At 33.7% G+C, this 25,366-nt stretch overlaps 1 protein-coding gene across 12 annotated transcripts in view; it reads right to left on the bottom strand.

Moving 5' to 3' along the window:
* AKAP9 (A-kinase anchoring protein 9) overlaps positions 1-25,366 on the bottom strand; it is a 150,724-nt gene that overhangs the window by 33,941 nt on the left and 91,417 nt on the right. For 7 of the 12 annotated variants that reach the window (XM_072764244.1, XM_072764246.1, XM_026003738.2 and 4 more), the window contains 7 exons: positions 13,477-13,639; positions 12,450-12,662; positions 11,173-11,211; positions 9,577-9,809; positions 8,120-8,239; positions 5,076-5,252; positions 4,176-4,280 (listed from right to left, as the gene is read on the bottom strand). In XM_072764244.1, coding sequence (XP_072620345.1) covers positions 4,176-4,280; positions 5,076-5,252; positions 8,120-8,239; positions 9,577-9,809; positions 11,173-11,211; positions 12,450-12,662; positions 13,477-13,639 — 1,050 coding nt within the window. Of the gene's footprint in view, positions 1-4,175; positions 4,281-5,075; positions 5,253-8,119; positions 8,240-9,576; positions 9,810-11,172; positions 11,212-12,449; positions 12,663-13,476; positions 13,640-17,263; positions 17,525-25,366 lie in introns of those variants that run through there. The other 5 variants (XM_026003740.2, XM_026003741.2, XM_072764249.1 and 2 more) reach the window with 2 other exon arrangements.

Here is a 25,366-nt window from a genome sequence, read left to right as displayed (position 1 = left end):
ATTTCCTTAAGAGAAATAGTACTGATACTAGTAATAAAAGCCTCACTAATAGATAATTTATTACTAGATACTGTATAAGGTGCTTTACATGTATTATTTTTTTAAAACTCTGTAACAACCTTATGAGATCTTTAGTTGGATTATCCCCATTTCAGAGATGAGGAGGGAGTCACTAAGAACAAAGTACCTTGTCTGAGGTCACAAGGCTAGTATTGGTGAGATTTTACCTGTGGAGACTTACATATTTATTATTTATTTGAGAGAGAGAGTGAGTGACTGGTGGGGAAGGGCAGAGAAGAGAGAAAATCTCCAGCAGTATCCCACTAAGCAAGGAGCTTGACATAGGGCTTGATCCTGTGACCTTGAGATTATGACCTGAGCCTAAACCAAGAGTCAGACATTTAACCGACTGAGCCACCCAGGCACCCCTAGAGCCTTACATTCTTAACTATCATTTATCCTGCTTCTAATAACTAATGTCCAAGACTTATACTTAAATTGTTTTCTGTACACTGGTATTCAACTCAATAAACACACCTTAAATACATTTAGTAGTTGTTCATACATAATTAACAGGTTGGTTTGCTGAAAACTGTGGTGATTATTATCTTCTTCAAAGTTATCTAATACAGTAGTATTTATACCTATCCCTATCTTCCACAACTACTTTTGATAAAAAGGTATTATTTTAATATGTATGTAGACATTTAAGTTCAAAACTGATGTCCTATCTCAAATGCTATTTGTTTTGGGGGGTATCAATTAATCTTCTTCATCTATTTCACCCTCCCCTCTGAAAAACTACAAGTTTGTTCCATGTATTTAAGAGTCTGTTTTTTCATTTGTTCATTTGTTTTGTTTTACTTCCTTGATACATGAATGTATGGTCCAATTCTAAATTTGAAATAAAGTCTTGCTATTCAAAGTGTGATCCCTAGAGCAGCAGAATTGGCACCATCCAGGAACATGTTAGATGCACAGATTGTGAAGCCCCACCCCAGACCTACTGAATCCAAATCTTTTTTAACAAGATCCCCAGGGGATTCATATGCACATTAAAGTTTGAGAAGCACTAGTCTAAAGCACTAACATTCTGTTTTAAGCAGCTGAACTTGAGTCATCACAACAGAGACTTCAATTCCCAAAGATGACACTGTAGGGTTCTTTCCTCCTATTCAGCCAGACTCCAGTTTCAGTTCCAGGCTAACCTATTACTGAGTCTACAACAACCAAAACCACAAGAATATTATTAGGGTTTTAAAAGAGAATGGCGGCTCTTTGTTTTAATCTTGTTTAATTTAGCTACCAAATGTTATCTAGACTGGATTATATTAATTTGCAACTATTTGTGTTTTCTTTTAAAGTCTTTTTTATCTCTTTCAAATGTATATATGTCTTCTTAAACATTAGATTCTTTGAAATCTGCTGCTGGTTTTACAACTGGATAGTGGTAGTCAGCATGAGTTAAGATCTCAATAAGTATTGAATGACAGTCTTTAATACTTCTCACCAATTAAGGCAAAACATTCCCCAATTTTTTGGTAGTATAGCATTACAGGACTTCAGAATCAGAGAAATCCAGGAGTAATTCTTGCTTAACCACTTACTGCGTGACCACGAACAAGCTATTTACCCTTTTAAGAGTTTACTCATCTGTAAAATGAAGGTAACACTAGAGCCTCTTCTCAGGATTAATGACATAAGGATTAATGACATAATGCTTTTAAGATACTACTTTCTAGCACAGATCTCTATGAAGTCCAACTACTACTATTTATTATTGCCATCTATAAGCTAGATCTCATTAGCTCTACAGAGTTAAAACCTACGAAGGCATCTTTTTCTTTTTTTAAGATTTTATTTATTTATTCATGAGACAGAGAGAGAGCCAGAGAGAGGTAGAGACACAGGCAGAGGGAGAAGCAGGCTCCTCGCAGGGAGCCCGATGTGGGACTCAATCCCAGGTCTCCAGGATCAGGCCTTGGGCTGAAGGCAGGGCCAAACCGCTGAGCCACCAGGGCTGCCCAAGGCATCTTTTTCTTAAAGAAATTCTTCCTACTCTTTCTCTCCACATTATTCCCCTTATCATCCTAAAACTCCTATCTTCAAAGTTTCTTCTCTATTTGTTCTGCATAAACCTCAAAAAGAGTTTTACACAAATTAAGGCTATGAGAGTAGTAGAAAGTAATCTCAAAATCTAATGACACATATGGACATATTAGTTTATACTCTGTCAGGTATGTGAAAACATCTGCCCAGTGCAGGAGAGAATGCTTAAGAAGTTGTTTTCATTGAAAGATACATATTTTAATTCTATGTTCCTCTCTTTCAGTCTTTAGTTACAGATGAGTGGGTTCTGACAGGGTACCTGTCCCTGTTATTAAACACTAGGTAGGCCAGGATGAGCTATCATTTTAACCCTTTACTCAACATGTCTGGCTCTATCTTATCTATAAACTCTGGGAGCTGGCGGACAGAAGCTGGCTGACCGGTCTCTTTGTAGTTCTGAACAACTATGATTCTGAGTAAAAGGTAGATAGCTATTGGATACTTCCTTTGAAAAATTAAAGTGTCAGTAATGTTCTATAAACTTCAGAAGATAATTAAAATATAAAGTCAGTAAACTTAATCAACTACCCATAATTAGCTATCGTCATTGTTTTGGGGTCCAGTTTTGACTGTCTTTTTAGAGAGCAATTTCTTTACCAGTGTAAGGTACTTTAAATGTTAATGCTTTTCAAAACACACAGAAGTGTTACAGATAAACAAGTGCTCTCTGTCTGTTGTGGAAAACCAAAAAAGCAAAATAATCAAGAATCTTTTAGGATAAACATTAGTCATTATAATAGGATAACAAGAAAATAATCCTTCTCATGGAGATGAACGTTTCTATTCATCATTTATGTAGATGGCTTTTTTCTCCCTCTAAACCACAAGTGTTCTGAGCTGGATTTTAGATTATGTCTAAACCATTCTGATATTTTCCAAAGCACTTATTAACATTTGTTTACTGTTAAGTTCAATAAATATTTGTTAAAATGTATTAAGTATCCAGAGAAAATTATATGGAAATAAACGTGTAATATAAAAAAACCTGAAGTATTTTTAATGATAAAGCTAAGATAATGCAGAGTATAATATGTCTTAGATACTATATTAAAAGTGGATTTTCTTTTCTTTTTTTTTTTGAGAAGGGAGGGAGTAGAAAAACATAGGACAATTTATATAATTACCTTATTGTTTATCTTTTTTTTCCCCCTTATTGTTAATCTTATAAGAACATGTTTAGTATATTGTAAAATAGCACTATAACTTCCCAGGGCAAGAAACTTTTTAAAAATTTTATTATTTATTATTTATTTTATTATTTTAAAATGTATTATTATTTAAAGTTTCTTAAGTAAAAAAAAAAAAGAACTATTGCAAAGTATCAATACTTCAAAGCCCATGGTAAAACAGGAAAAAGAGATAATGCCTTTTGTTCTAACACAACTCTCTCTCCACTGTCCTCTTCACTCAATTTGTACTTACCTTCCCTTTGTTTCTATTTAATTAATTTATTTTTAAAAAGATTTTACTCATTTATTTGATAAAGAGAGCACAAGCACAAGCAGGGGGTGCAGCAGTGGGAAAGGTGAACCAAAGTCTTCACTGAGCAGAGAGCCCAATGTGGGGCTTGATCCCAGGACCCTATGATCATGATCTGAGCCCAAAGCAGACACTCAACTGACTGAGCCACCCAGGCGCCCCTTCTTTTTGTCTTTAAAACTTCATCCTGTGTCAGGGTTTCATATTTGACTGGAACACTCTTCCTCATACCAGCTTATTTGTCCAAATCTTTATTGTCTTCAAGTTAAAATCATATAAACTTTGGTTTTAGACTCTAAACTCTATTCTGTACAAATGATATTCTCAAGCTGACTTATTTAAATTGTTTAAAATATTTCAAACCAGGGGATCCCTGGATGGCTCAGCGGTTTAGCGCCTGCCTTCGGCCTGGGACGTGATCCTGGGGTCCCGAGGTGGAGTCCCGCATTAGGCTCCTTGCGTGGAGCCTGCTTCTCCCTCTGCCTGTGTCTCTGCCTCTCTCTCTGTGTCTCTCATGAATAGATAAATAAAATCTTAAAAAAAAAAAAATTCAAACTACATTTTGCCATTAGAAATAAACTCCTTACCTCTTTTTCCTTTCGGTCTATGGCATCGCGCTCAGCCTGCAACTGTACTTCTAGGGACAATTCTGCTTTAGCTTCTACAGCTCCACATTGTTTTTGGTCCTCTACCTTTAAATATAAGAATGTTTTCAAAACTTCAGGCATTAAATCATGATTATCAACTTTAATTAGAGACAGATAAATTTCATTTTATTAGAGACAGATAAATTTCTCCAATTAGCAGCTGATATTCTACATGAGTGAATAATCAAATTTATAGATACTCACTTTTGAGTGCATTTTTATACAAATTCAAACAGGAATGTTTGACACTCTTAAAATACATTCCTTAGATAAAACAGAGACTATCCTTTGAACTGTTCCCTTCCTAACCTTCCTTTCCTGCTCTTCCTTGATTCATTCTTGCTTTCTACATTATAATGGGAATAGACTTCATTCCTTTTTAGTCTGGGATAGAGCATCAAGCCTCAGCTGGTGTCCGCCGCTTTTTCACATGGCTATTATTCCACAGTCACAACCATTGTTAAAAGGATAATTAATTCTTCTGGTTAAAACTAATCTTCCTTTCTCAGGAAAGGACTAAGGTCTTATTAAAAGGATAATTGTTAAAAGGATACTCATTGTTAAAAAGAATAATTAATTCTTCTGGTTTAACTAATCTTCCTTTCTCAGGAAAGGACTAAGGTCTTAGCCTCAGGATTAAGGTAGCAAATAACATCTGGAGATAAGAATAAACAGATATAGTTACAATGTCACTGAAGACATAAAGGTCTCTTTATGTTTTGTAATAATAACAACAAAAAGTCAGTAACAATTTTTTATTTAAAGGAACTGATGTTTATGTGACTAAGAGTAATCTGCATTAAAACATTTAATAAAATTAACATAAAGAAAATGTCACACCTTTTGAAAAGTGTCTGCACTAACGAGCAAGGCTTGCTCCAGTTCCCTTACTCTGAACTCCAATTTCTCGATTTCTTCATTCCGTTCTTGTATATCCCTCTGAAGCTGCTCTTTAGAGAGCAAAAGCTCACTGCACTTGTCTGTTTTTTCTTTCAGATGATTTGTTAACTGTTCAACCTGGAAATATAATAAGCAAAAATTGTAATTAAAAAAATTTCAACAAGCTAATTATCCTCATTTCAAAAAGTATTTTCAGATCTTATGCTAATTTTATTTTTGACAAGGATAGCAATCATTGTCTCCAACTATAACGAAGTTTTCTAAGTTGACAAAACAAAGTGGTACTAACAAAACAAAAATAATACTGTTCTCATCAACCCTTTACAAAAAGTTGTTTCTCTTAAGACAAAGACTTTCTCCAGCTATGAGGACAGATAATTACATTTTTTTTGAGATACTTACATTTTTGAATAATGTTGAAGTAAAAGCTGTATTGGTTACAACCACACTAAAATCTAATAGAAGTGACAAATTTGCAAACTATTGACTTACACTCTTATATGAGATAAAATAACCTTAAAAAATCTTACATGGAATCTACTTTTCTTTCCACAAATGGTTAAAATTGATGTATATATACATATATAATACAATACTGAGGGGTCCTAAACACCACAGAAATAGGAAGGTGTTTTTTTTTTTTTTTTTTTTTTTTAAGGAAGGTTTAATATGGTCAGTCAGAAAGCTTTTTCAGCCTACGTATTCCTGCAGCACAGAATAGAGATGGGAATGTGGAATGATGAGAGGAATCTGAACGCTTCCGTAATTAATTCTGATAAGTAGGGTCCATTCAAGATAATGGCTCTGTGATGGAAGGATTCAGGAAGCATTAATAAGATAGTTTATGAAATTCATTCTCATCAAGAAAGGAGAGAAAATTAACTAAAAAAAAAAAGTGTGATGGTAAGAAGAAAAGGAATTTTAGCTTACTTCAGTGAGATACTTTAAGGAAATTATCTAAAATGATACCCTCAAAACATTAAAACAAATGCAAACTTATTTATAATTACATGTTCAAGGATGACAGTAACAACGTCACTGAGAAATTTTTGACAATAATAGGTAGATTAAGATTTGAAGTACAGTCAAGGAAAAAAACAAAGCAGCAAAATAGTACAATATACTGTTATAGTTAGATTGTTTTGATCTTGAGAAAATCAGAATCTGGGAAATCAGATTTGGTAAGGTAAAGACAAAACAAATGGATCACAACGTTCCAGGAAAAAATCTAATATACATATCCCTGTTAGTTCAAGCTTTCCTGAATGGGGTAGGTCACAGTTTCCAAATATATGAAAATGAGTAATAGGAAATGACAAGAAGTTTAGACCTTATTTTTTTTTGAAATGTTTAGACCTTAAATATTCTTTTGAGTTTCAACAAATCTAGCTATTTTTCAAAAGCTGAAAATATACTAGGAATAAGACCAGTAACTACAAACTCTGTGGGGATTGATAACTTTCCTACTGCTCTAGTAGATAAGGCTATTTTATATCAGATTACTTCAATGAGAATGTAGAAAACACTTTACTATAATGAGTTTATAGACATTCTATGCTTCTTTGAAATTCTTTAAAGAGAAATGAAATCCAATAATTTGTATAGAAATTAAATACAATTAAGATTTTAAAAAAATTATTATTTCTGAAAACAATTTTAAGTCTTCACTATGTAGCAGGCCAATACTCCTATGAGATGGGTTCCATTACAATTTCTATTTTAGAAGTGAGTAAACAAGTTTTAGAAAGTTTAAAAAAGTGACTTAGCCATTGTCATACACCTGGTAAATGGCAGAGCCATGATTCAAACTTAATGCCAAGCAGAATTTCTTCATAACCATTACAAGCCACTGTTAGCAATTTATGCAATAAGTCTTCTCTCATTCATGCAGTATTCATTTGGTAAATTTGGGGTTCTATGTTTCTATATGAGGAAATAGACAATTGGGATGAAAAAGTAGAAGCAGGAAGAGTCGTAAGGAGGCTACCAAAATCATCCAGGCAAACAGTGCCAGCTAGGATTTAAGGAGATGAATGAAAATGGAAAGAACAGGAAGATATAAGATGTAGTGCAACCTGATTCACTGATGGGATGGAAGTGGGAATTGGGAAAAAGAGAGGAATCAAGTATGAATACTACACCTTAGCAATGAGGAAGGTGAAGATGGTATAATATTTACTAAAATGAAGAAGGAACATGTTTTATTCTTGTCTTTCTCTGGTGGGGGCTAGTTAGGAATCAATAACTCTCTTTTGAGCATGTTCACTTTGAGACATCTAAATCGAGTTATATAGTGAGCATCTGAGTATTCGAGCCTGGAGTTCAAAAGAGATGTCAGGGCTGGAGATATTAATGCACAGTCTTTTACATGTAATTACCTGAAAGGGAATATTAATAGGAAAGAAGAAGGGGGCTCAAGACTAAGTCTTGGGGTACTCCACCATTTATTTTGGGTTGAGAAACAGAGATCAGAGAAAGAAACCAATGAAGTAGTTATGTCACAGAAGCCAAGAGAAGGAAGTGTTTAAAGGAGAAGGCTTTAACGAAAGCATCTGAATGGTTGTGTAGGATGAAGACAGAGAGATGATTATTGGACAAAGCCATCAGGCTGGTAACCTTTACAAGAATCATTTCAATGAAACAGAGGATATAAAATCCCCTTTAGACAGAGGGGTTGGAACTTTACTGCAGGGGACTGAGAAAAGAATGCAAGATGGGGAAGTAAAAAGTAAATACAGATAATTCTTTTGATTAGTTTTTTGGGAATGGGAATAGAGAAATAAAGTTTATTTAATTGGGCAATACTAGAAGATAAATTTCAATGTAAACAATTTTCAGAGTTTCAAGAACCTTTTATACTTAATTTTCTGATTTTGAAGATTTACATATAATAAGAATTTCCTTTAAGTTTTTCACAATACACATCTTATTTATACTCAATATACAAATTACTGTAAGGCGGACAACACCAGTAAAGTTCTTACCTCTCTAGTTTGATGTTCATTGATAGGCTGGAATCGAGGTACAACCTTAAGTTGCTGTTCTAATTTCTGTATTTCCTGTTGGAATACATCTCTCTCATGTTCTCTATCAATGGCTTGCTCCTAAAGTTTAAACAACAGTAACAGAAGAAACAACATCTGTTGAAGCTTTAATTTCTGCTACTTCCCTTTATACATACAGTTTTGTTTGAAGACAAAACAACTGATAACCACAGAATACCCTAAACCAAAAGGTTTACAAAGATAACATCTTTATATGGTACATAGCCTATCTGGATTCTTTAACAAAAATTTATGCATTTAAATATTATTTGAAGCACAACATTTCTAAAAACTCAAGTAATGTTCAATATAGAATGAAATAAAAATATTCACCCACAAGTGAGTTTACTTTTTCGGAACAAAAGAGGAATTCCAGTGTTAATTTAGTCATTAAAAAAAAAAAAAAAAAAGAGGGCAGCCCTGGTGGCTCAGTGGGTTGATGCTACCTTCAGCCCAAGGGGGGGATCCTGGAGACCCGGGATCGAGTTCCATGTCGGTCTGGGCTCCCTGCGTGGAGCCTGTTTCTCCCTCTGCCTGTGTCTCTGCCAACCTCTCTCTATGTCTCTAATGAATAAATGAATAAAATCTTTTAAAAAAATTTTTTTTAATTTATTTATGATAGTCACACGGAGAGAGAGAGAGAGAGAGAGAGAGAGAGAGGCAGAGACACAGGCAGAGGGAGAAGCAGGCTCCATGCACCGGGAGCCCAACGTGGGACTCGATCCCGGGTCTCCAGGGTCGCGCCCTGGGCCAAAGGCAGGCGCCAAACCGCTGCACCACCCAGGGATCCCATGAATAAAATCTTTAAAAAAAAAATAGGAGAACAAATTGGTTAGTAAATCAATTTCTTTCATCCTAATCTAGGTTTCATATCAAAATTATAAAATGTGTCAGAATCTGATTCTTTAATATTTTAAGAGTATATCCGACCTTAAATGAAAGCCCAAAGAGGAAAATCCATGTGAAAGTAGAGATTTAATAACATCTTGCAAAGACTAATGACAGCATAACAACTGTTCCAGTCCCCCAGTCATTTCCAAAAGCACAGTTACTGTGTGTATTCTGTGGGTGAAAGAGTGTTGGCCAGTTAGGATCCTTGCCTGCACTGGCAGTTGATTAAAGGAACACTTGGACTAACTTCTTAACTCTGAATTTGGAAAGGCTAACTGTTAAGGGTTTATTCATAATCTGCTTGTACCGCTTTTAGCTGTGATAGGTGTACAATAAAAATCATTAGAATTTTTATTTAGAATACTTTTCAGTTAATTGGCAGAAAACACATATAGAGGAAAATGTTAGAATTTAAGGGCCTCTTCATAACTCAAAATTCACAACCTAGAGTAGCAGCAAGTAAGCATTCCACTGAGAAAATCAATATTCAAGTTGAGAATACTTACATCTAAAAATTTTCTCATTTTTTCTAATTGCTTTTCCAGTGCCTGGTTTTGCTGTCGTAAATCCATTAGCTCAGCATTTTTTTCTTGTTCCAGCTCTATAAACCTACTGACTTGTTCCTCAACATCTATCTCTAGAGCTTTCACTTGTTTTTGAAGGTCATCGCGTACTTTTTCAGCTTGGCACTGTACTTCTAGTTTTTCCTTCATTAGTTTTTCTGTCTCCTGCAGTAATTCTGTTTACAAATATAAAAATATTCTAAGTTAAATCACAATTAAGATAGTGAAATCACCCATAACTATGCTCAAATTTTATCTTCATGATATAAGAAATTTGAGATTTCAAACTCATGGAAAAAAGGAAAATGTTCCTGTGAAAATATCAAAATAACATAAGCAAGCTAGTATCAAAAAATTATGTTGTATTAACAAAAAGAATCATCCTGTCACTAAAAACAATACTTTGAAAATGCTAAAGCAAATGACCAAAAAACCCCAAAAAATCCACTTTCACTACAAGGAAAAGAATAAAGTCTAATTAAATTTTTTAAGCACAGAAATAACTCACCTCAGGCAAAAATCAATTAATTCCAAACCAATAAAGTCACTTTTAAATGCATACACAATACACACGAAGATCAAATACTGTAAATTTTTAACCAAGGCCAAGAGTTACAGGAAGAAAATACAACTACAATCAGAATTTCCTGTTAGTCTTTCTCCTTATTAGATCCATATTCCTGAGTTAGTCTTACATGCTCATACAATGTTTATCAAGAAAAAACTGACAAGTATGAGAGGCAGTATGGTGTAGTGCTTCAGAGCAGAGACTGTGAATTCAAATCCTAGCTCTGCCACTTATCTTTTATGTGATATTTAACATGATGTCCTCCAATTTCCTTATACATAAACTGGGGGGAGTAATAGTACTGATCTATAAGAGTTATTGTGGATCAAGCGAGTTAATATATCTAAAGAATAGTGCCTAGAATATGGTAAGCACTATATAAGTGTTAGCTATTAATATTAATAATATAAAAAGTATAAATAGCAAAGTAAAACAATTCTCTAATGAAAAAATAAAGGAACATGACCAGAAAGTCTTTACACTAACCAGTCTGCCGACACTGTACTCAGGACTAGGAATCCATAGAAAATAGCTTTCCTTTTAAAACAGTACTGATTTAGAAGTTAATACAAGAGTAAATGAACCAGAAAGTCTCTTTACTTCACTAAATGTCATTGATCCTATTGTTATCATCATCTTATATTTCCTGATTTAGAAAGAGCATTTTGAAGTTATAGACTGCAAGAGTTTAAGTAAAAAATTCAAATGGTCGTAAGCTTTGTGGAAAAACAGATATAAGATGATGATCACTAAATCTCAGCTGTTAATTTCAAATATAAATTGTTTTTGTATTTTTTTGTAAGTAAAGTTTTTTGTTAAAGAGAAAAACTGTAAGTATGAAACACAACAGCAAAATTAGAGGTACGTTAGTTGGAAAAGTAGAGTACGTGATTGAAAATCCATGGGTCACCCAAATTTTGGAGTTGTAAGTTTACCACCCAAAGACTGGCCATGCAACTGTATAAACACACCTGCTTCAGGTGCTGCATCGACTGCAGCATTTACTAGTCCTATAAGAATAGAAAGAAAACACACACACAGAACAAAAATATAATTTACATGTCTATTTCCTAAAATAGGATAATACATATGTACAAATAAAAATGTCTGTAAACAGATCTTGTATGGTTTGCTGGGTCAAACAATGTTCTCAACCTAAAATCTATCTCATTTCTACTTTACTTCTAGTCATATTTATTAAGTGCTGCAGTTTGTACTTTTTTATTTTGTAACATTTTGTTATTTTTTTTGTACAATACTGTATTTGTACAATAGAGCGATTCTCAGCCAATGGAATGAACAAAATGCATAATTTTACTTTTAAAAAAATAATAAAATGGGATAATACATAAACACAAAAGAAGAAGTAAAAGCTGAAATCATTGGTAATATTTTCACTTGATTTTAGCCAAAAGGCCGAGAAGTGATTCCATTGGTAATATTTTGATGTCCCACTATTTCTTGAATATTTTACATGTATGATATATATACTTTGCACATTAAAAAGTCCAAATCTAAACCTGTGTTAAACAAATCTGAACACCAGAAACAACTGCACCATATTACAAAAATGTGTGCTGTATTTCTAAACTGGTAAAATTCAACTGATGAAACTATACATTTATAATTCTAACTGCCTGTGTAATATAAAAGTGAGAATATATGAAAAATAATGTAAAGGTCCACTGTTATAATGACTGGCTTTTTATTGCCAAAAAACTAAGATATCGTGCTTACTTTCTCATTTAAGAAAAAGATTAAAGGTTATTTATAAATTGTATCTTCTTTGAACTCCTACACAGATTAAACCAGATGTCAGCCTGCTTCTAAGAGTCACTGACCTTTTCAATCTATTCTCTACAGGCTGAAATCTCCCCCGACCTGCTTGCTACTAGTATTGGGTCAGTTTTGTTAGTTATTCAATCGAAGTAAACATTTTTACTGCCTTTCTGCTATTAGAAGAACAATCTTACAGTTTAAAAAAGACCCTCCTCATTATATGCAGCTTTCCCTTAAGGCAGAAGTTTGAGATATTTCCTGTTAAAATCTGTGAAAGCAAAAAGGAAAAATAAGCCAAACACACCAAACCTGACTCCACATGGTCGGCTACCAAAACATTTAACAAAGCAGGAGATGGTTTTGTAATTTTTCAGTCCCTATATAAAATACACGAATAAAGGCAATGAAACGGAAAAGAACCATCTTGAACTTTTAAAATGTTTCCTATACAAAGTCTAAAAATACATACGTTGTTCAACTGGGCCTGCCTCTGCTTTCATAGCCTCCTTCTGTCGGGACAGTAATTCTCTTTCTTCTTGGATCTGCTGTTGCTCTGCTTCCAATTCCTGTAGTCTATTACCTGCACATAACAATTCCTGCTCCAGACGATCTATTATGTCAGTTTTTTCCTGAATTTGCCTTTCAAAAAGAGTTTTTTCGTCTGCATAACCATCAATGACACCTATAAGATAAAATTAATAGGGAATGGGATTATAACTCATTTCAAATCTTACCTTTTGGTGTTCTATAAATAATAAAAGGTGTACTGTTAGCAAAACTTCATTCCAACATATTAAATATTTTGAATGAATCTGCTGATGATAGTAGCAATTATGGTACATTCAATGAAACCTTTTTCTTAACCTTTGTGCCTAAATATGAAGTTCCTTTGAACTTTGTTACTTTGCTGTGCTAATCTATCACATCATGTAGGTGTAACTCACTTTGTTACACAGATATAAACAGGTTCCTGGAAAGCTTAATATAAATCAGATGTTTGTGAACCAAATCACATTTTAAATATATCCGAGAAAGCTGGTATTTTAAGTGACACTAGAAGGCCAACACCTACAACAGTATGGAGAATATAAACAGTGTTTGCTAACAGTATGGAGGCATAAAGCCTGGCATCACCACTTAATGGTGACCCTGAACAATTTATTAACATCTTGTAGCTTCAGCCTTTTCATTGCTAACTTAGGAGACTTGATGTAGAGTGGTGAGATCATGGTACTAAATCACCATCATCTATTTCTATATTTTTCTAAAAATTTTAATGGTTTCTGTAATTCTATTCTTTCCAATAATTAAAAATATATACAGTTTTTAAAATTGCCTAGAGAAATTCTGAAGACAAATTCCAACTACATTTCAGTGGTCACTCTAAATTATGTAATGTCCAATCTGGCAATGTCCAAATCTGGCCTGCATCAAAAAATCTCTATTTTTAAACTTGAAATTTTTCCACCCTCAGTTGCTAAGGGCAGGTTGCTTACCCTCAGCCTTACTGAGCTCCACAGCCAGCTGTTCCCTGGCCCTGGACTCCTCATGAAGGCGCTCTCGCAATTCTTCTTGGCACTTAAGGGACTCTGTCACTTCTTGTTTCTGTCGAAATGACTCCCGCATCAACTCTGTCTGTGTAACTTTCGCATGTTCAAGCTAAACAAGGAGGGAAAGCATACATGAAGAAAGACAATTAAAGTGTTGGGAATGCCAAGGTCATTCCCCACTAAAGCTTAAAAAAATGATTTTAAAAATAAAAAAATAAAAAATAAAGACATACTGTTTAACTCTAGACATTTATTATTTCTAGTGCATGCTGACATTAGTAGGTGGAAAAAGTCAGTATACAAGTAGATTTAGCCACATACAACTTTCTGTAAGAGATGTATTCTAATTTTATTAAACAAAAAAATGCCTCTTTTGGAAATAAACCACTTTATATAAATAGAAAGACATATAAAGTTAGTGACACAGAGGCTCTTGTATTTTCCAAAGAATTTTCTGTAATTGTAGTCTATGAAAAACTTAGTATCTTTTATATTTAACATTTATGGACTGTGGACTCCTGCTATACACTATGAGAAACTAATATATGAATATAGCATCATCAATTAACAAAATTATAGTGGCACAACAAAATGAAATTATTATAAGCCACGTATATAGTACTTAGTATATTAGAAAGATACTACCATGTTTTACGTTTAAAGCTTTTATTTCTGTCCATCTGTGAAACATCTATAGGACTCTATATGAATATTCAAATTTATTTTGAAAACCTGAGAATATAGAGGCATTACTTATAATTACACATACATACAGCCTCCTTAAAATGTTATTGGCATGACTATATTCTTACACAATTTTTAAAAATTATAGTCAAATACATACTCAAGCCAAAGCTCTTATTTTTTTTTTAATATTTTTTTTAAAGATTTTATTTATTTATTCATAGAGACAGAGAGAGAGAGGCAGAGACACAGGCAGAGGGAGAAGCAGGCATCATACACAGAGCCTGATGCAGGACTCGATCCAGGAGTCTCCAGGATCACACCCTGGGCCGCAGGCGGCGCTAAACCGCTGCGCCACGGGGGCTGCCCGCCAAAGCTCTTAAAAAACAGTGATCACTGTTACCAATTCCATGAAATTATAGAGAAATGCTGTCCCTGCTTTAGTTTTCTGAACTTCTGACTACCAGCACCTGCTTATGTTTTTACTTTTAAGAGAAAGAGCACTTGACTGAGCAGGAGGTGGGGGTGGCGGGAGTTCAGTGGGGCAGAAGCAGAGGGAAAGGGAGAGAATCTTAAGTAGGCTTCACTCCCACCACACAGTGTGACATGGGGCCCTGAGATCATGACCTGAGCTGAAATCAAGAGTCAGATGCTTAAAAACTGAGCCATTGAGGTGTCCCTGTTTTTATTTAAACAACTACCTGAGAAAAAACTGAGCTCAAATGTTTCTAATACTTAGTCCTATAACATTAACACTGTTGAAAAAACTTTAAAAAGCAGTTACCATATATATTAATGATAGGCTCACAATGTTGTAAGAATTTGTAAAATTATATGAAGTACTTAGTATATTAGAAAGATATTACCCATGTTTTACGTTTAAAGTATGAATCAAAAGTAATGGTTTCTAATTTACAATCAAATATCAATAATGTATTATTAAATCATGATTTTTAAGAGTATTTTATTCTTAAAGACTTCTGCTTTTCATATCTTAGGATTTACCACAGCAAACAGATTTTAGAGATACTAAATAAGTCAATTTCCAAAATATCTAGTATGCGATTATTCTTGTTTTATTTAACAGGATGTGTTAAACATTATTCGCAGCTTATTACTTGGGGATAATATGAATTTGCATTTAAGACTTGGATAACGACATAGATCTTAAATCACAAAGTATTTCCTAAAATATCCGTGATATCCTTGTTACCTCAACAAAAATAAAGCTTTATGTATATATTTTTACTTTTGACTGGCAATAATATTTTCCTTTAAATGTAGATAACTAACATACACTGACTTTTACTATAAGAAACAGAACCATAAGTATAAACTAATTTATATATAGCTACTCTTCTGAATATAACCACAGCCTATATTTTCAAAACATATCAATTGCTTCTACATAGGTAGATCTGTAGCTTTTTTCTATACATTACAAAATAGTTGTCTGGTAAATACATGAAATTTCTAAGCGTTCAAAGCTCTTATTAAGAGGGACAGGAGGATTTTTTTTTTCCTTTTTCAAATTTACTATACAAACACAACAAGGCATTTAGCATTTATAACAAAATACTTGAGTTAGATAAGAAAATTAAGTTTCTGCATCTAATGTTCTACTTCTTGACAAGATACAAAGCAGCCTTAAAGTACATTTAAATATTTACCATAAAACCAGAAGAAATAACTCAGTTTTACAAAACAAAAAAGTTAGAAGTATCAAATACAGTAAAGTTAGCAACCAAATTTCATTTATTATAGCAAATGGCACTTTACTGAAATAAGAGACTTCCTTCAAATGTTTATCTAAATCCTCTATATTTTTTTAATTTAAAATTTTTTTATTTTTTAAAGATTTCACATATTTATTGATTTATTTAACAGAAAGAGAGAGCGAGAGCACAAACAGGGGGAGTGGCAGAGGGAGAGGGAGAGGGAGAAGCAGGCTCCCCACTGAGCAGGGAGCCTGACATGGGGTTCTATCCCAGGACCTTGAGATCATGACCTGAGCTGAAGACAAGATGCTTAGCCGACTGAACTACCCAGGCACCCTAATTACTCTTTAAAAAGCCTCTTCTAACTGGTTAAGCTATGATTTATTCCTAATACATATATCTAATATTAACAATATGAAATACACACAAATTTATATTTAGTATTTTTAAATAAAAAACTTATCATTACATTAAAAGTATAGAGTATACATTAATAACTATTCTGTCACTTTAATACAAAAGTCTCAGGAGAGGTAACAAAAAACTATTCTGAAAACCATCTGGCCTGTTAAATATTAGCTAGTGTATTATAATTAAAGCCATGAAAGTCATAAAAAGTGTTGGATAACTTGTAGTTATACTGGATAACTTGTAGTGAATCATTCACAACATACTTACATGTTAAATAAACCAGAAATGCTAACTATGCTAAATACTCAACAATGTCTATAAAATACATTTCACATAAAAGGTAGAATACAGTATTTCCTCACAGGATTGGTGGGGATATTAAAAATAAGTTCCTTTATGAGTTAACAAGAAAATTAAAATTAGAATCCATATTTTCTTTTTCCTGGTCTTGAAGTACAGCCAATATACCATATGATTTTAAACATCTCCTGACTGGCTCAATTGACTTAGCTGTTTTAAGTACTACAACACTCATTCCTTCAAATATTATAATTTCATTTTTACTCAGGATTGAGATCACAAACATATAAAAGCAAGATTTTTAAGGACAAGCAAGATCTATTTAAACAGCTTGCCTGGCATGGAAAACTGTAATACTATCTCACTCTGCTTTCTGGAATAAAAAACATAGCCAAGTTGGGGCTCTGAGACCAAATTTAGCTCTTCAATACATCCAGGATAAAAGAGTAGTAACACATGAAACAATAATAAAGCAAGATTCTATTCGATTTAGCCTTACTAAGGACATTTAAAGTTCATTTCTCATGATAGTTTTTTTTTTTTAATGATACAGGTTTTTTAACTGTATAAAAAACTGAAAGTATAAACAAAGTATAAGAAACTAGATTTTTTATACTTACTGAATAAGGAGGGGTAGGCAGTGAAATTTTAGAAATAAGCTTTAATATGTGTCCATTTCTTTTATGAATAAAATGAAAAATAGAAGTATTAATTATTATAGAGTTATTTTCATCCAAATGTTCACATAGAGGAAAAGGATGTGGTAAAGGCACACGAGATTCAACCTCGTAAATGTCTTCATCTTGTTCTTCCAACCACGAGCCACTGAGTTTGAGAGTAGCCAAGTAGGTACTGTAAGAATCCATTCTAGTAGGTGCAGTTGCCAATTTTCCTCACTTGCTTTAACAGTTATTCTCTACATTAAAAAGTTCTTTTTAGTTTATCAAGATATACCATAGTGGTAGGAAAATGTCTTTTTAGTACCATCAAATAAGCATTAATCTGTACAAATAAACAACAAAAGAAAAAAAACCCCACAAATCTATTTTTAAAAAACTACATTTCCATTAGTTTTGATTAAAAAAAACAAAACAGAACAAAACAAAAACAAAGACAACAAAAATAAAAGCAGGCAAATACCTTCTTAACCAGAATAATTAATTAAATCCTTAAAGAATGGAAAGATGAAAATACAAGTATCTAATTAGACGAGTCATAAAACTGCTTTCAGTAGCAGATATATCTGGAAATAAGTAAGCTTCCCAAACAGAACCTGGCAGGGAAGGTCAAGGAAATCTCCATAGTAGCAGTCCTGAGAAATGTAGTTGCAACATTATTTCCGTTCTTGCTGCTCCACTCAATTCAAAAGTAAAAGCTCTTCAACTGAGCTATTCAAATAGCCTGTCATGCTGAGCCAAAGGATTCTAGTCAGTGTCCCCTGAGGAAAAGGTCAGAACAGAGGGTGTGGTTTCATGTCTTTACCTATAGGTACTGACAGGTGGAATGTGAATTAATACGCCCACAAAAAAAGCTTGCCTAACAGGATCCAAGTTCCACGTCAGAGCTTTGAGAAGGGTATTTAGACAAGTTTATAATGTTTCTAAGATAAGCTAGTATTTTTCCATCCTATTAAAAAATTGTTTTAATTTGGGGCGCCTGGGTGGCTTAGTGGTTGATGTCTGCCTTTGGCGCAGGTCATAGTTCCAGGGTCCTGGGATGGAGTTCCACATCAGGCTCCCCACAGGGAGTCTGCTTCTCCCTCCGCCTATATCTCTGCCTCTCTTCTCTGGGTCTCTCATAAATAAATAAAATCTTAAAAAAAAATGTTTGAATTTGAAAATGTAAAATGAAGTAGGTTTGAGTCCACATTACCAAGTAGTTCTTAAAGTACATAGAATAATCATAATTATTTCTGGAATACTTAGTATTTCCTTTTGCTAGTTCCTTAAAATAATATTCTTTTCAGCAGTCACTAGAACTAAATACAGATAGTTCAGTTTTAACCTATTTCCTCATTGAATTGTTTTCAGAGTGAATGTTAAGGGAAAAAATGCTCTTTAAAAAGCTGCATTATATGTAAGATGTTTGGTAATTATACCACTTAAGGAATCCTACAAACTCTGACTAAAACTCAAAAATGCAAGTTGCATATAATAGTCTTCTAGTAGCTCCAGAAATGTCGGCAGCAATGAATAAACTAGACATATAGAATTTTAAAAGATGAACAACTTACTTTTTAATATCGAAAGAGCCTCAATAGTGAGAGTTGTTTCAAATAAATGAAAAAGCTTTCATTGTGGTGCCTTTTCTCTATCCAGTAACTAAATATCCTAAACCCATAAAACTAAAGCCTTTTATCTACTATGGAAAACCCCATACTAAAGTAAGAGGGTGGTAGCAACAAAAATCCATTTTATAGCCACTTTCACTACACAAAATTGTTTATAAAGGAGCCAAACACTCAAAGCCTTCATAGTAGGTAATAAATTAGGGAAAAGTAAATAAAATTTTCTACAGAAAACCCAGAATCTACAGGTAAATGCTCTGAGGGGGAGGTGCAGCTGTCTATTTTAATACTGGATTAGACAATGACAAATTTCTGTTTATTACTTTTTTCAGTGTGAGCCCATCTGTTAGTCTGTGAAGAAGTCTTAATATCTGCACAAAATGGAGGCCTAACCCTATACTGGTTCAGCTACATCTGATTTTTCTGGATCTTCAGCAGATACAAAATTGTCCATATCCTAGCTGCTCAGCTTTATGAACGGACAGCATCCATGCTTACCATATCATATAGCTCTCAAATTACTCTTTCCTGGCTCCCTCTGGAAATTATAGTTTATTTTGATAATCTAGTGTACAATTTTTCTTATTTGAAGCAAAAACAAAACTCTGAGAGTAAGAAGTATCTCTTTATAAATAGAAACATTCAGGTCAAGATAATAACTAGCTACAATGAAGAGAAAAAAAAAAACAGGGAGGTGAAAAAGACTCAAAAAAGTAGATTAAGATGATTTAGAATGAGGTAAACAGCCCTCATAACAACAGTATATGAACTGATGATGTATTATATTAATTCAGGTTCAAAAAAATGACCCTAAATTAAAATCTTTTTTACCCATTTTTGAAAGCATATTAAACTTGTTTTCATCCATTTAAGGCCAAAACTACAAGTGAGATGTATCGCCTTCTAACTAGGAACATAGGTTAAGGTTAAGAAACTAACCACGGGGTACCTTGGTGGCTCAATGGTTGAGCATCTGCCTTTGGCTCAGGGTCCTGGGATCGAGTGCTGCATCAGGCTCCCCATAGGGAGCCTGCTTCTCCCTCTGCCTATGTCTCTGCCTCTCTCTCTCTCTGTGTCTCTTATGAATAAACAAAATCTTTAAAAAAAAAAAGACACTAAAAAAAAAAAAAAAAAAAAGACACTAACCACAAACCAAACAGTAAAATTAGTGAGGGAAAGCAGGATTCAAAACAGCAATAAAGATGACTTAAGATAGGGGCAAATAGCTCCCTTAATAACAGTTGTATTAACTGATAGTATATTAATTAATGTTCAGACAGACTACCCTGCATTAGAATAATACAAATTGTATTCCATTTTTTATTTTAGAAAGCTTATAAAACTGTTCATAATCAAAAGCAGTTAAAGCAAAATGACTTCAATTTTTAGGAAGATACCCTTCTAATTATCCAGACTAGCTCATTTCCCAGGTTCCAGATAATCAAGATTTTAGTGCATATTTCGAAGGTTATTAACTTGGGTTATAGAGCTATGTTTCCCAAACTAAATAGCTTTAGTTTAATCTTACAATGTCAAGATATTAAACCTTCTTCTCCCATAAACATTTCTCTCAAATTGTAAAACACTTTTGTTCCTCTTTTTTGGGTATTGATTTATTTACTTGTTTCTCTAGGTTATTTAATAGAGAGGCTGAATACTGGATGTAGTACTCTGACAGAGCCCTGAACAATGCTTATATATATATATAAGCACACTGTGGGAAATATCTAATGGCAAAATGCATTTCAACACTTGGATTATGCTTAAAACTTAATGATAAATCTTAAACTGTTTCATCCTTTCTGAGAAAATACAGAAACATGCAGCTTAGGTTCCATTACTCTCAAAAATGATAATAAACTCATGAGAGTTATTTACAAAATCATTATTCTGTGGAAGTAAGTTCCTCATTAATTTTTCCGAGGCCTAAAGGTATCTCTTGATAGTACCTGTGAGTTCTGGAAAGCTTTAGTTGCTGAAAAACTACTCCCACGAACAGACTGAATTCTTTTTCTACCTGATTCAAAAATGAAGAATCTGAAACCATACTCTCAAAGATAACTTTTCTGCAGAACCACAAAGAGACTACTGAATACAGATTATGTTAAAGAGATTATCTTTCTAAGGGTGTGCAGGTAGTCTCTAAGCACTTTTCCTCATATTACAATAAAAGCTCTCGTAACCAACAGGAATCTGTAATAGTTTGAATATAAGCCTAATTTTTATGGTAGCCTGTCTGGGCAAATGTTAAATATAATTCATCAATAAGTGTATCATTACATGGATTTGGACATTCTATAGGGCAAATCACTTGTCAAATGAAACACATAAAGTAAAATATTCTTAATAGATATTATGAAATCAGTCTATAAGATAGATACCCTGATACTTTGTAATGAAAATGCTCACTAGTTATTTTATTGAAGCAGAATGTATCTATAGAAACTAAAGCAAACTAAACCTTAAAATGAAGTACAAGGCTTAATCATACATCTTCTACTAAAATCACACAACATATAAATCCACACCATTAAAAAAGAAAGAACCTTGAATATCTGACATTTACTTAGACTAGGGAGACTTCAATGAACTCCTCCTCCATCTCAAACATAAGCCCACAATAACCTGCAATAATCTTTTTCTCCAATCTTAAATGAGGGAAGGTCTTCCTGATTCAAATGCCACACCTCCCACCTGTATTCTAGATTCCATCCTAACCTACTTCAAGGACCTGGCCTCCAGAGAGCCCATCCCTTCTGATCTGCAATCTTCAACTTCTCTATTGCTACTCAATGTACACTATTCTAACCTTAAAAAAAACTCTCCCCTTTTCAAGCTTTTCTTTACTATCTGTAAAGAAAACAGAACTGTCTCGATTTCTCCAATTCTCTGAATTTTGAATTCTCCTCTACCAATTCCATGACACTATTTTCATCAAGGTCACTGATGACACTCAAGTTGAAATATCCAATGGACACTAAATTCTCAGCAATTATGACTTTCCATAGTAAAGACAACTTTTGGAAGATCATTCTTTATCTGGCTTTTTATGACATTATTTTCTTGACTTTTTTTTTTCTCATTCTTGATCTCTTCTGTAGATGTACCTACCTTTATTCTCTTTTGAATGTAAGCATTTACAAACACAAAAAATAGCTCTGTACACACTCTAAAGACCATGGCTTCAAATATCTTAAAGGGAAGACAACTTCCAATCAGTTCTACTAAAACTCTAGACTCGTGAATATCTTTACTTGATGCCCCTTCTATGTATTTCAAACTCAGATTATCGAAAATTGAACTCATCACTCACTTCTTTTGCATCTCCTATCTCAGTAAATGAAACACACCAAGGATTTATGCTTGGTTTCCTCTCCTCTTCCTTATCCCCTATATCTGATCAGTCACACTAATTTCTATCAAGTTCAGTTTCTTAAAAGTTTTAAAATCACTTCCCTCCTGCCTTAGCTTGATCTCTATCACATTTTACCTGGAATATTCTAAATGTGTCTTGCTTCCCTACATTCAGCATCTCTCCTCACCATCTTCCTGCCCATCTACCTATCACACTGTTGCCTGAGGAATTTAAAACAAAAATTTGGTATTATTATTTTCTCAACAAAAATATTTCAATGACTCTTCACACTTTATAGCATGAAGTTAAAACACCTTACCTTAGCCTACATGGGACTTTGACCTGTAACCAGAGGCTATTCCTCTGCTCTTACCTTCTACCAGTTTCCCACCTTCTATCCTGGATGTTTGTAACACAAAACTATCCACTATCCTCATACACATCATGCTGGTTTACACTAATATGCTACACCCTTTGACTCAAAATTTCTTCTTGACCTACTACTTAGTCTACTTGTCTTTTAAGTCTTTACTTCCTTTCTTCTCATTTTCTCTTGAATTACAGTTTCACCTCCATTACTCTATCCAACTACTCTTGTAAGGTTACAAGTGACACCCCAGATTTCAAAATCTATTCCTTAGTCTGTGTATAACATGACCAGTCAGTAGTTAACTGACAAAGTGATTCACTCCTTTCATTTTCAAAGGGCAGAAAAAGTGGCAGTTAAAGAGCACAAAATTTGAAGCCAGACAGCCTAGTTCACATTCTTATTCCACCACCTAACTTGTGTATCTGGGCAAGTAATTACTCTAACTGGTTTCTATGCTTCTGCTCTAGACTTCTCCACCCCCTCAGTCTATTTTTGACACAGTGGTCCAAATAATCCTTTTGAAAAATGTAAGTTAGATCAGTTACTCAAAAATCTCTAATGATCCAAAGGTGGAAACAATCTGTATATCCTCTAAATAAATTGTGGTACATCCATACAATAAAATACTCCTCAGCTATAAAAAGGGAAACTATTAGTACATGCAACAACATTGATGAACCTTACATGCACTCTAAGACAATGAAGCCAGATCCCAAAGAATACATAATGTGTTATTTCATTTACAACAGTCTGGTAAAAGTAGAACATCCTTCAACTATAAAAGATGGAGGATAGAAAGCAACCAATGGTTGCCAATGGTAGGAGGTAGAAGAAGGGCTAACTAAAAAAGAGCAGCACCAGGGAGTCTTGGGGGATGGAACTATTCTATGCCATGTTTGTGGTGGTAGATATACACTCTATACATCTGTCACAAGTGATAGAACTACCCATATAAAGAGTGAAATTTACCATTTGTGAATTTTTAGAAAATGGGGAAACTCAAAATGGAATAAAAGCTGTAACAAATGATTGTAACTGTATTAAACGTGAGTAACAAAACCACATTGAAGAGGGTGAGGGAGAAGAGTTAACCTACTTTGAAAAACAGTAGTTTGACTATATAAGGCTAAAAACAAAAAGTACTTACATAAACATTGTACTCTAATAAATTTGTTCTTCACAGGGATATAGGCTAGCAATTGTGAAATTATTTTATTATTGTGAAATTATTCACAATTATTATTGTGAAATTATTTATTATTGTGAAATTTTATTATTGTGAAATTATTTTATGGGTATATATGGCTAAACAAACAAGTAAAAATACTGTAGATAGTGAAACCCTGGTTTCTCACTGATCAAGAACAAAGTTACAAAGGAAAAGGGGAAGGGTAGAATGAATGTTATGGTACTGGATCAGAATTAGACGTAATGTATGAACTAACGTTTTTGCTATATATATATATATATACACACACACACACACATACATAAAGATACAGAAATAAATACGTATCTGTATTTATATATATACCCCCTATATTTTCAGCAGTCTACTAAGAGGACCTACGAGTCATGACTCTTTAGTAACAACGAGTTCATAGAGCATCCAGATCTTGGTTTCTAAATATCATTATCTGATAAGAGGACCCTAATTTCCTTAGAGGAATGTTAGATTCTAGGGCTAGGACAGAAATAACACAAGATGGGTTTGGAGCCTCTGATAGTTACACTTACAGTGCTCAAAAAAGCAAGCACTCTGATAGTTACACTTACAGTGCTCAAAAAAGCAAGCACTTCAAAAGAGCCAACCTGAAAGAGTCCTCAATGCCAAAGCTGGAACAGAACCAATTACTATAGTACTGAATTATAACCCACTGAAAAAAATAACCATGAGTCCATATGGATCCTGATTTTGTGTGTGTGTGTGTGTATAGATACATACATATATATATATATATATATATATACACACACATAATATATTATATATTTTAAAGATTTTATTTATTCATGAGAGACACAGAAAGAGAGGCTGTGACATTGGCACAGGGAGAAGCAGGCTCCCTGTGGGGAGCCTGACACAGGACTCAATCCCAGGACCCCGGGAATCACGACCTGAGCCAAAGGCAGACACTCAACCACTGAGCCACCCAGGTGCCCCATGGATTCTGGTTATAAATGTGAGTGAAAAATTAGCTCTTTCAGAATAATAAAAGAAGGAATGAGGAGAATAGAAAATCACCATTAGAATACCACAGTAATAACTGTACAGACAAGATCTACCAATAAATACTAAAGTTACTGGGTTAAAGTTTAAGGAGAAACAAGATATTTGCATAATCTCAAAGTACCTCCTCCAAGGTATGTAATTACAGAGGTTAAAATAGTAATAGTATAGTAGAGAAACCCAGAAGATACCACAAGAAATCAAGATTAACATTACCAAAAAAAAAAAAAAAAGATTAACATCACCATTAATAAGATATTTAACATCATGTGCCTTCTGGTATGATACTGATTAGGGCACATCACTTTTGTGGTATTCTTGTAAAAAATGTATAAGTTTCATGCAATCATAAAAAAATATCAGACAAATCCAAATTGAGGGACATTCTATAAGTTAACTAGCCAGTCCTTTATAAGTGTCAAGGTCATAAAACACAAAGACTCAGTTACTAACTGAAAAAGAGAAGAGAGCTGACAAAGAC

The sequence above is a fragment of the Vulpes vulpes genome, chromosome 7, assembly GCF_048418805.1.
Source record: "Vulpes vulpes isolate BD-2025 chromosome 7, VulVul3, whole genome shotgun sequence".
Taxonomy (NCBI): domain Eukaryota; kingdom Metazoa; phylum Chordata; class Mammalia; order Carnivora; family Canidae; genus Vulpes; species Vulpes vulpes.
The sequence above is the reverse complement of the archived record's forward strand: the minus strand, read 5'-3'. Positions and strand labels throughout refer to the sequence as shown.